The sequence below is a fragment of the Choloepus didactylus genome, chromosome 4, assembly GCF_015220235.1.
Source record: "Choloepus didactylus isolate mChoDid1 chromosome 4, mChoDid1.pri, whole genome shotgun sequence".
NCBI lineage: Eukaryota > Metazoa > Chordata > Mammalia > Pilosa > Megalonychidae > Choloepus > Choloepus didactylus.
In genome coordinates this window covers 114,963,831-114,976,821 of record NC_051310.1, presented here as the reverse complement: position 1 = coordinate 114,976,821, position 12,991 = coordinate 114,963,831, and the positions used below count along the sequence as shown (strand labels likewise).

Below are 12,991 nucleotides of genomic sequence, written 5' to 3'. Positions count from 1 at the left end.
AAGTGCTGGTTTCGATCATCTATGAAGTCACTTTCCAGCTCTAAAATTCTAAAATAATCTATGATAATTTAAACTGTTAGGACCACTCAAGAGTGAAAACAGAGCCATGCTTTATTTCCATACTTCACCAAACATTTCACATTTGTTCACTACTTCCACATGCAGAATCTTTTCATTTTTAAAGAAGAAAGGTTTAAATACCAATGAGACCAGGAGGACACAAAGTTCTTCAATACCATAAAGTCTTGCTTTCAACTAATCAGAAAGATGTGCGTGGTTTATATGCATCACATTCCTGATTTTATGTCAAATATATTTTATTGAAGGAAAGGGGCAAGGTGACCCAGTGTTCTCACCCTAATTTCAACCATTAAATAACACAAGTTAGGCTGTCTTAATCAGGGTTTAATCAGTGGGAAGGTGGCTAATCTGATGCGGTAATACCAGGTTTAGGAGGCTTGGTTTCTTGTCCTCCAGTCTCACAAAATTAACTGGAGATTCTCTCCAAATCATTTGAAGATAACACTTCCCAGATATTTTTTTCCTTCATTACAACACAAAGAATGCAACACAATACAATTAGAAATCCTATGACAGCTCTCCAGCTTGAAACATGGGACAGAGTTTAAAGGGCATGTGACAACCACTTATATGCGATCTGTAACATGGGAAGAACAAAATATAGTGACAAGTTGGATCCGACCTGAAAAACTCTGGACTTTGAACAAGAAGCCCAAATCTGGAAATAAAAATTCCAGCAGGAATGGCAGGATACCAAGAGATGAAGGAAATCAGTCTGGCACACAGTAGATAATAACATATTTAGTTGATTACTTAATAATGATCGCTACCATATAAAGAGCCAGGAATTATACTAAACACTGTATATGCATTATCTCCCAGAAACGTATGTTACAGGTACTATTCTCACACCCATTTCATAGATAAGATAACTGAGGCAGAGGAAGACAGGTTACTGAACAAAAATCACATAGCTGTTAAATGGAAGCATCTGCATTCCTTCTTCTTAACCATTACAATGCAACTTATATAAACGTAATGCACATACCCATCCATCCCTTGTTTGTTCTTGCCTTTCCTAACAAGAATAATAAAGTCAGAGTAAGAACTGCTAAGCCCAGGAAATAGGCATTAGAGCAACTGAACTTTCAGAGTGTTTCAGCTAAACCAATTATGACTGTACTATTTAAGACACAGTCTGTCTTCTTGTAAATAGGAAGCAAGCACTGTGTGAGAGACCTGTGCTAGGCGCTTTTTACATATATTATCCAATTGATCCTCAAAACATCCTTGTGAAGTATTATCCTCATTTTACAGATAAGACTTAGGGGAATTAATTATTTCCATACTTCACCAAACATTCCACATTTGTTCACTACTTCCACAGGGGAATTAAGTAACTTGTCGAAAGTGAAACAGATATTAAGTGGCAGGTGACCTTGTAGTCTAAACCTAAAGTATTACATATAGTTACGTGAGGATTTCCATGTGGTAACTGAAAAAACCCTTTTAGGATTCATAATTTCAACACAAGTTGTATCACACTACTTTGTAATTTCATTTTTATTCTTCACCATCACTAGAATCTTCATCTGAATGCCTATGCATTTTACTCAATGAGGCAACTTTGTAGATATTACATTAGTCTTTAAAATATTAATATTAAAACCTTATGTAATTAGCTATGTCTAAGAGTATGGAACTTGAAAATATTCTGCTCATATGTCTACTTGCTAGAGTAGTAGTTTTCAAACATATATTTTTAATCACTTAAAACCCCTTTCTTCAAATGTAATCTTCCACGAAAGCCCAATACATAAAACAGACAAAAGGGGAGATTTCTGGAGAAGCTGGTGAGGGGCCCAGAGCTCCACCTGGTTGGCCTCCCCGCTATTCCTTAGGCTTCTCTCTCCAATACCTTCTACCTTGATTAGAGCTTTGAACAGTATTGGTGCAAATTGTCCATCCTGAATATGGGCATTATCTTGTCTTATTGCACTTTGTAGATACTGTGTTTTTTACAAACCGAAGGGTTGTGGAAGCACTGTGGCAAGCAAGTCTAGGAGCACCATTTTTCCAACAGCATACGCTCACTTTGTATCTGTCAATCACATTTTAATTAAGGTATTATGTACATTTTTTTTAGATATATGCTATTGCATACTTAATAGACTTAAGTAAAGTATAAACATAACTTTATATGTACTAGGAACCCAAAAAATTTGTGTGACTTGCCTTATTGCAGTGGTCTAGACCCAAACACACAATATCTCTGAAGTACGTGGTAAAATGAAAAACTCATGGGAAAGCAAACACCTTTTCACTGAACAAGGCTTAGACTCTTCCTTGAAGAATTAGATTTGGATGGAACTGTGAACAGAAGCCCAGTCCATGTTTTTGTGAAGCATTCTTTCTCAAAGCAGATGTGAGCCTGATGTCCTTTTCAAGACAATTATATATGGGGTAATATGTATATAAATACCAAATTCATTACTAAACTCACTAAAATACTATCACCTTAATGCAATAATTCAAATATCCACACTGCTGAGAAAATAAGCCCTTGAAAACATTGTAAAGAATTAAAAATCCTTGGGTAGTCAATAGGAGACTTTAGGAAAGTTATTAACTTACCATCTTAATTTCTCAAATACAGAAATCACTTACCTTGTGAAGGCACAAGTTGAAACACACACTGGGGACAAAAGTGTTATTGGAACAAAACATTGTTTTAATGACCTTCCCCCTTTAATGGAGCAGAAAATGAACACACCTTTGCCAAGATGCGTGTTGATAGACATATATCTTGCAGTTCCAGTTAAACTTTTGTGTTCTCTATAAGGTATGTGTTTTTTGGTTTCAGGGTCAATGTATTCCTTGGCCAGTCCAAAGTCTATAATGTGTATAACATGCTCTTTCTTATTGCCTTGTCGGCCAATCAGGAAGTTCTCTGGCTTAACATCTCGGTAAATGAGGTTTTTTGAGTGCACATATTCCATTCGAGAAAGCTAAAACAAAAAAGATGGAAATACTCTAAAGAAGAATATTAGAAAAATATATTGACCCAAGGTTTTAATTATTGAAATAAAATAAAACTCATCTCTTTTTCCACTACCCACAGTTACCTTACTGACTTGTAAGCCAAAAAAATATTTTCTGATACAAATACGCATGTAACAAATATCAAACTTAGGAAAACAAAGTGGGATAGTAAAGTTCAGCTGAAATGATAATGCAGAATTTTACTTCATATTGTAACAATTTGCACAGATGAATACAATTGATTGTTTTTATACTATTTAAGAAGGTAAGCATTTGACAGGCAAGAAGTTATTGCCAGGTAGGATAAGAGAATACGTCAGTGGCCTTTGAGACAGGTGCCACTGCCATGTCCACCTCCTGCCCACACCTTCTCCTCAGTTGGACAGAGCACCCCAACCCAGCTCTCTTTGCTGTACAAAAAAGAAAAGTGAGGCCTGATGTCACACAGCTAGTTAACTGCAGAGGCAGGACTGCAGTTTTCATGTTAAAGTAAATATAACCCAAAATAATAACCATAAAATTATTTGAAATCTTGTTAAGTATTTGTATCTACCAAGCTTTTCTATTTAATAGTAAGGGAAGCTTGGACATTTGAATTTTAGACCCAAAAGTCAGAGTCCATTTCTAAGGTTTCAAGTTTTTATTGTTTTACTGTCAAATAAAACAAAGAAGTATTTTCACCTTTCTCCTGAGGGACTGATAAACTTCTCAAAGGAAGGGTCTCCACTGCCCCTTAAACTGGTATTTTGGCAGGAGCTTAAGAGAGCTCCCTCTTCAGATGTGTCAATCTCTGTGAGAAGTGGAGGCCAGAGAACAAAAGGCAGGTCCTTGACCACACAATTTTGGAAACTGAGCATTAGGGCAATGGAGTACATCTCCAATCTTTTCTTGTTTGCAACAGTGAAGGGAAAGGGAGGACAAAGACAAAACCTACAGCTACTTGTTTAAAACCCAGAAATAAAACATCGAAGAAATTACTTGCATGCTTACAACTTCACCAAATCCTCTTCTCCCCTAATCTAAATTATATGCTATATATTTCAACCTCAGTTTAAGGTCAAGGTATTGTTCCAAGGTGCAAATTCTTACAAGGAGCACAAACTGCAGTTTGACTTCTCTGGGTTAACCCATTTTGTCCCTGCCAGATTCCTAAAACGCCATTAAGCCCATGAACAGGCATTCTCTAGGTATCCTTATAGCTGGTGAATCACCCAAAAAAGTCCATGAAGATATGGCTGGGGGACTCCCCTTATTCTCTCATAGAGGAGCAATACCAACTTACCAACTGGATGGCTATCATTAACACCGTCTTCAAAGTAAAAGTTCTGTCACAGAGATCAAACAAGTCCTCCAAGCTAGGGCCAAGAAGCTCCAGTACCATGGCATTGTATTTCCCACAAGGTCCAAAGTAATATACCTGTGGGAGCCCTTCACCTGAAAGCGGAAGAGAAATGGGGTGCAGAGCAGGAGACACAAAAACCAAAATATGAGACAATGCATTAGGACGGAACAGATTTAAAGCAAGTGTAATTTGTGCAGATTTCTATTTACTTTCACAGTCCCTACTGGAGAACTTAAACTGAGCACAATAGTGTCAGTGGAAACTAATGATGGGTGGGAAGGGCTAAGACATTGCACAATACGTTCAAATAAGCAGATATTTAATACCAGAGTGCCAAAGGCATTTCTACTGATATAGAAGACAGAGAATGGCCCCTGATCCATTAGTGGATCAGCCTAAACTATTCTTCCCAAAGGATGCCCAAAAGTGCAGTACCATAAGAGGTTCAAAGGATGCGCACTGAACTGGAAGGCGAGGCTAACAGATCTGGTGGCATTAGCTAGTTTCATTAGCACTCCTGTCTGTGCTTACTGGCAAAGCCACGAGGAGCTGTTTGCAATTGTTACTCCATGGAGAACTCAGACTGAAGGGGCAAGGTCACCAAGGGTGCACCCTGGCCCTAAGCCAACTGGCCCTTTTCTCACAGGGAGTCTGTAGTTTCCTGTTTCTATAAGCCAGAGAAAAGTCAACAGACACTCAGGGTTTGGTTGCTGATAAGTAATTATGAAAGGAACAGAAAAAAATATATAAGTACTGGGTTTTCCCCAGATTTGAAATTCATAGTTAAAAGAAGCCAAAATCTAGACTTTCTCACATAAGTGGCAACTTGTGAAAGAATTTTTCTCCTTAAAGTGCACTGTAAATATGAGACACTCAATAAATGTGTGCTAAATGCCATGTGTGAACAGTGGCAACAAATGAGACTGCAAAACATTTTTAATTATCTGGTCTCACATAGCTGAAACACTTCGATCTTACACATTTACATACACCATGGTCTACAGTTGTATATGCTGTAGCTTACAGCTTGCTTCTACCTCCAAATTTTTAAGACAAAATTCTTTCCATCTTCCTATTCCCTTTTTAATTGGATAGTTGGGATACAGGCAAAGGTGATATATATCTAATACTTAAATGTTGACCCAATGCACTCATCCTCTCCAGGGCAGACCTTGTATATTTGGAGTTAGTACAATTCATTGCTATGATATGTGTATATTTAACTATTTCACATACTGCCTATTAGTCAATCTTATTCCATCTAAAACCTAAACAACTTGAGTTTTTAAAAAATATGTTTATTTCTAGCTCATATCATCTAATATAATAAACTATGCTATTGCTTATTCAATAAATATCCACTGAATTGTCTTGTGGTTGTTTTGATTCTCCCCACCTCCAAAAGAAAACAGGATTAAATTTGAAGTTTCTTTTTTCCTGTTATTTTGAGGAATCCATTTTTCAGTTTGTTTGAAATAAATGAGTCCTACTGAAAAATCTAAAGCAGAACATTCTACCCTAGAGATTTATTGCTTTTGTTAATCAGATACAAGGTAGACAAAATTTGGGGATCTATTTAATTTATGTCCTATAAAGAGTTTTGATGTTACTAAAATTTGATTTTCCTAATATGAATATAATACTCCTCAGAGCAGGCTGTGGCAGAGACTGTTGGTTGCCTGCCCAATATCCATTCTCCCCTTCTTCCTTAATAACAGAACTTTTAATTGTTGAGAATAGCAACAAGCTCAGTTATAACTTTCCAGTCTCCTGTAACAATAGGAATGGCCAATAAGATGGAAGCAAAAGTTATTGGGTGGGGTGGTTCTGGAAAAGTTCTGTCAAGAGAGGTGACTCAAGTGGGAGGTGTGCCCCTCTAATGATGACTGAAGTGCCAGAAGCCATGGAGAACCACCAAAAATCTTGAGGATATAAAATAGTGCTAAGAATGGATGGAGAAGGAAGAGAGAAGAACCTGAGTCCCTGATGGCTGTGGAGCAAATCAATTTGGACTTCCTTTCCTCTAGAATTGTTTTACCCAAGAGAAAAATCAATCCCTGTCTTGACTGAGTTACTATTATTTTGACTTTTAAAAAACTTTTTGTTTTGAAATAGGATCAAACCTACAGGACAGTTACAAAAATAATACAAGCCCCACATAAAGAACTCCAACATACCCCTACCACTTCCAGATACCCAGATCCACCAATTTTAACTTTTTGCCATATTTGTGGTACCATTCATTCTATCAATCCATTTTCTGAACATTTGCATGTAGGCTGTATACATCATGCTCCTTTAACAATTAATACTGCCATGTACGTTTCCTAAGAAAAAGGATATTCACTTATGTAACCACTTTAAGTGCAGTTACCAAGTTATAACATTTACGTAAAGCTGATAGTCCATATTCCATTTTTTCCATATGTCTCAATAATGTACCTTTGAATCTTTTCTCCTCCCTTGCTAGATCCTATCTAGGATCATGTACTGCATTAATTGTCATTGCATTTTTCTGTTTAAATTGTGGGAACATACAATACAAACTTTTCCCATCTCAACCATGCTCAAGCATACTATTTAGCAGGATTAATCACATTTAAAATATTGCTGTACCCCTGCCACCTTCCATTAATAAAACTTACCCATCTCCTCAAACAAAAACCCTACACCCATTATACGTTACCTCCCTGCTGCCCTGTCTCTGGCAACCTGTACCCTAATTTCTGTCTCTATAAGCTTGCATATTCTCAAATATTTTCTTTGTAGTTACCATGAGGAAATTTTTAATATCCTAAATCTATAACAATCTTGTCTGATTTAATACCAACTTAAATTCAATAGTATACACACCTTCAGCCCCCACCTTTATGTAGTTCTTATCACAAATTACATGTTTATACATTATGAGTCCAAAATCACTGATTTAACATTACATTTGTTGCATTTGCCTTTTAGATCCTGCAGGAGTATAAAAACTGGATTTACAAACAAAATATACAATAGTACTGGCATTTCTATTTACCCACATCATGTGGCTTTGATCTATTTCTAGTGTCCTTTCTTTCAACCTGCAGAACTCTCTTTAGTAACTCTCTTAAGACCAATCTAGTAGTGACAAAGCACCTCAGCTTTTGTTTATCTGGGAATGTCTTTTTTTTTTAAACGCAATTTTATTGAAGTATATTCACATACCACAAAATCATCTAAAGTATCCAACAACTGTTCACAGTATCATCATATACATCTGCATTTATCCCCACAATCAATTTTTCAACATTTTCATTGCTCCAAAAAATAAGAATAAAAATAAAAATAAAAAAGAAGACCCAAATCATCCCATTTCCCTCCTCCACCACCACTACCCCCATTATTCATTTACTTTTTGTCCCCATTTTTCTACTCATTTGTCCATAAAATGGGTAAAGGGACTGTGAGCCATAAGGTTTTCACAATCACACAGTCACACCATATAAGCTATATAGTTATATGATTGTCTTCAAGAATCAAGGATACTGGATTGCAGTTCAACAGTTTCAGATATTTCCTTCTAGCTATTCTAATAAACTAAAAACTAAAAGGGAAATCTAAATAATGCATAAGAGTTAGCTCCAGAATGACCTCTCGACTCCATCTGAAATCTCTCAGCCACTGAAACTTTATTTCATTTCGTTTCTCTTCCCCTTTTTGGTCCAGAAGGCTTTCTCAATCCTACAATGCCAGGTCCAGGCTCATCCCCAGGAGTCATGTCCCATGTTGCCAGGAAGATTTATACCCCTGGAAGTCATGACCCATGTAGGGGGCGGGCAGTGAGTTTACCTGCCGAGTTGGCTTAGACACAGAGGCCACACATCTAAGCAACAAAAGAAGTTCTTGGGGGTGACTCTCAGGTACAATTATAAGTAGGCTTAGCCTCTCCTTTGGAGTAACAAGCTTCATAACGGCAAGCCCTAAGATCGAGGGTCGGCCTACTAAACTGGTAGTCCACACTGCTTGTGACAATATCAGGAATTCCCCAGCTGAGGAAGTTTAATATTTCCACATTTTTCCCCAGTCCCTCAAAGGGGCTCTGCAAATACTTTTTATTCTCTGCCCAAATTACTCTGGGATGTATTGGGGTTTCAAGCTAACCTGTACAAACCAACCAGATCTCACTCCCTACTGAAGGTTCCATGTAATTATGGTGTTTGAGTGAACTGACCACACAAGTTAAATTACATAGCATGCTACAGAAAATACATATTTTGCATCAAATAATAATCTCTTCCTTTGGTCCCACACAGAAGTCGAAGTTTTAAAACACTGTTAATATCACCTCTACCCTTTAGCATGATCTACCCCAGTCTCAACCAAGTCCATTTCGTTTATATCTCCAACTGAAGTCTGATCTCCTATTCAGCCTCTTTAACAGATGCTGCATGGGGCAATGCCGACACTCACAGCTGCCGAACTCTGGCTCTGAGCACCAGGCACCACATAGACACCCGAAGCTCCAGGAACTGACCAGGTCACACACAAACAGCTTAACATCTCAGAATTTAGCAATAACTGCTACAACTCATGAACAGATGTGCCTGCTGTAAGAGCTTACAATCTAGGAACCTTTATATAAGCATTCCCGATAACCCATGCTCCCAGATTTAATTCTCAGAGTTTGAACATTATTGTTAGTCCATATTAATGAGGTGTTATAATGTTTATTTTTTTCATTTCTAGCTTATTTCACTCAACCTACTGTCCTCACATTCCATTCACCTAGTTGTATACCTCACAATTTCATTCCTTCTTGCCGACGCTCAATATGCCATTGTATGTATACACCATGGTTCACCATGCTGTTTATCAGTCAATGTACCCTTAGGCCACCTCCATCCATTGCAAATCATGAATACTGCTGCCATAAACACCAGTGTGCAATGTCCACTCATGTCTCTGCTTTCAGTTCCTCCAAGTATACAACGAGTAACAGAGTTGCAGGACCATATGACAACACCATACTTAGCTTCCTGTGGAACCACCCCTGCAGATGGGCTGCACCATTCTACTTCCCCACCAACAGTGAATAGGTACAACCCTCACTCCACATTTTCTTCAGTATTTGTATCCCTCTGTTTGTTTTTTAAGCAGTTTTATTCACACACCATATAATCCATTCTTAGTAAACCATCAATGATTCCTGGTATAAACACACAGTTATGCATTTACCACCATAATCTATATGAGAACATTTCCATTTCCTCCACAATGAAAGAGGAAGAGGAGAAAAAAAACAAAGAATAAAAAATGAAGAAAATAAAATACAATGAAAAGATCATACAACAACACCAAGAGTCCCATACCATACCCTTAAATCCCCTTACAGACATTTAGCTTTCATATATTGCCTTTGTTACAATTAATGGAAGCATATTACAATGTTACTGTTAACCATAGTCTCTATTTTGCATTATTTTTCCCCCATATTATCCAGTTTTCAAAACCTTGCAATGTTGACATTCATTTGTTTTCCCTCATGTAAAAACATTCTTATTTTAGTACACTTAATCACCATCATTGACCATTCCAGGTTTCACTAAGTTATACAGTTCCAGTCTTTATCCTCTTTCTTTCTGGTATCAGACATGCCCCTAGCCTCCCTCTTTCACCTGTACTCATATTCATCTTTATTCAGAGTACTTATAATATCGTGCTACCAACACACGGTATTGTGCTATCTATTTCTGGATCTATTCAATCAATCCTGTTGAACATTCTATATTCCTTCAGCATCAGATGTCTGATGTCTACCCTCTTTCTATCTCCTGATAACCTGTGTTCTCAACTTTAATTTTCAAGGTTTGCTCATTAATGTTAGTTCATACTGGTGAGACCATACAGTATTTGTCCTTTTGTTTCCGGCTAATTTCCACTCAACGTAATGTCTACTGTCTACCATTTTGTCTTTTGGATTTTATGTCATATCTTATTTTATTTTAATTTTTTTCTCTTTTTCTTTTTACCCTTACTGATAGTCTTCATTTCTACACTCTTCTCCGAACCTCTCTCTCTCTTTTCCTATCTGCCTGTAGTGCTTCCTTTAGTATTTCTTGTAGAGCAGGTATCTAGTTCACAAACTCTGTCAGTGTCTGTTTGTCTGAAAATATTTTAAACTTCCCCTCATTTTTGAAGGACAGTTTTGCCAGATATAGAAATCTTGGTTGGCAGTTTTTCTCTTTCAGTATCTTAAATATGTCGTACACTGCCTTCTCTCCTCCATGGTTTCTACTCAGATCTGCACATAGTCCTATTGAGCTTCCTTTGCATGTGATAGATCGCTTTTCTCTTGCTGCTTTCAGAATTTTCTCTTTGACTTTGACATTTGATAATCTGATTATTGTCTTGGAGTAGGTCTATTTGGATCTATTCTGCTTGGGGTACACTGAACTTCTTGGATCTGTAATTTTGTCTTTCTTAAGAGATGGGAAATTTTCAGTGATTATTTCCTCCATTACTGTTTCTGCCCCTTTTCCCTCCTATTAAAAATAAGTATAAAAAATAAAAGTAAAAAAGAACAACCAAATTATCCCCCCCACCCTATTTTACATTTAGTTTTTGTCCCCATTTTTCCACTCATCCATCCATATATTGGATAAAGGGAGTGTGATCCACAAGGCTTTTACAATCACACTGTCACCCCTTGTAAGCTACATTTTTATACAACTGTCTTCAAGAGTCAAGGCTACTGGGTTGCAGTTTGAGTTTCAGGTATTCACTTCTAGCTATTCCAATGCATTAAACCAACAACAGTTATCTATATAGTGTGTAAGAGTGCCCACCAGAGTGACCTCTTGACTCCATTTGGAATCTCTCAGCCACTGAAACTTTATTTCATTCCATTTTGCATCCGCCTTTTGGTCAAGATGTTCTCAATCCCATGATGTTGGGTCCAGATTCATCCTCGGGAGTCATATCCTGGGTTGCCTGGGAGATTTATACCCCTGGAAGTCAGATACCACGTAGTGGGGGAGGGCAGAGAGATAGATCACCTGCCAAGTTGGCTTAGCTAGAGAAAGAGGGCCACATCTGAGCAACAAAGAGGTACTCAGGGAGAGACTCTTAGGCACAATTATAAGCAGGTTTAGCCTCTCCTTTGCAGAAACGAGTGAAGGGAATCAATTTTAAAGCTAGTTGAACATCTTGTCTGCTTAAAGTTTCTCAGGTATTAAAAAAAAAAAAGTGCTGCTGAGCATGAAAGCTCTTTGGGACGCAAAGCTGTAATTTATTAGAACTACCTGTATAGAAAGATTCCCTTGTAAGTTTCATTCTTGTCTAGTTTTTCCCATGACTACCCATAAAGTGGTGAGTGTTGCTGGTGAAAGACACAGGCAATGCCCACTAAGCAAAGTTTGCCTCTTTGGTCAGAGATTACCACACAGTAATGATTCTATCACCTGGGCAGAATTAAATGAGAAATCCTGTATTATTTCAAGCAGAGCCATCTTTAATCCACTGCTTATGAATTTTTTAAATTAATCAACAGTATAATTAAGGGAATCCTTTATTAAGAAGGGATGAGGGCAGAGCCTGAAACACAAGCAATACATGTTGTAAACAAGGTACTATGAAACAGCTTTTTCATCCATCATTCATGTGTTCTTATAAGCCCTGCTGGATATATGGCTCACATATATATCAAGTTGCATGCAAGAGGAAGTGAGGGGTACAACACTACAGCTAATTTTCAGCCTGTCATGAATTCAACTTGGGTTAAACACACCAAATCAAGGATAATGCTTTCTTTACCCTCCAAGCTATTACCTAAAAAGATTCTATAATGCTTTAGGAACAGTAACTACTCTAAGTAGAGATATTTTTAAATGCACATCAGGCTGAGAACTGAAATAGAACCACTTTGGAGCTTTTAATACTCTGATCATATTATTGCCCAATAATTAGACTTTCATTTTGTTTTAAAAAGATAAATTATCTAACCATGAAGCAATTTCAAACAAATCCCATATCTATATTAATATCTGGATTTAAAAATAATACACTAGTATTTCAATAGTCTATGTTGGTGATGACTGTCTTCTAAAGTCAGGGCTGAAGAAAACCTTTAAGGACATAATGACCTTAGCAATCCTTTTCTTTTGTTTTATTTATAGTTTTGGGTTTTTGTTTTTTTTTTTAATTTTTAAGACAATAGGATGGATTCTCTGTGGTAATGAAAATGTTCAAAAATTAATTGGTGATCTTAAATTCAAAGGCATAAGTAGGTTGAAAGTGAAAGGATGGAAAAAATATACCATGCACATAGTAACCAAAAGAGAGCTGGGGTAGCTATACTAATATTAGATAAAATAGACCTTAAGTCAAAAACAGTTATGAGGGACAAAAATGGCCATTATATACTGATAAAGGGGTCAATTCAACAAAAGTATAAAGAAATACACCAGTGTTCATAGCATTATTCACAATAGTGAAAAAGTGGAAACAGCCCAAGTATCCAGCAATAGATGAATGGATAAACAAAATATCATTCAGCCATAAAAAGAAATGATGCACTGATACATGCTACAACATGGATTAACCTCAAAAATTTATGCT

The 12,991-nt window shown here is 37.0% G+C and overlaps 1 protein-coding gene across 9 annotated transcripts in view; it reads right to left on the bottom strand.

Annotated features, from left to right (window-relative positions):
- CSNK1G1 (casein kinase 1 gamma 1) overlaps window positions 1-12,991 on the bottom strand; it is a 223,355-nt gene that overhangs the window by 47,750 nt on the left and 162,614 nt on the right. For all 9 annotated transcript variants that reach the window (XR_005216446.1, XR_005216447.1, XM_037833721.1 and 6 more), the window contains 2 exons: window positions 4,346-4,497; window positions 2,795-3,029 (listed from right to left, as the gene is read on the bottom strand). Coding sequence is in view for 7 of the 9 variants with exons in the window: in XM_037833721.1 (XP_037689649.1) it covers window positions 2,795-3,029; window positions 4,346-4,497 (387 nt within the window). In the remaining 2 variants the exon portion in view is untranslated. The remainder of the gene's footprint in view (window positions 1-2,794; window positions 3,030-4,345; window positions 4,498-12,991) is intronic.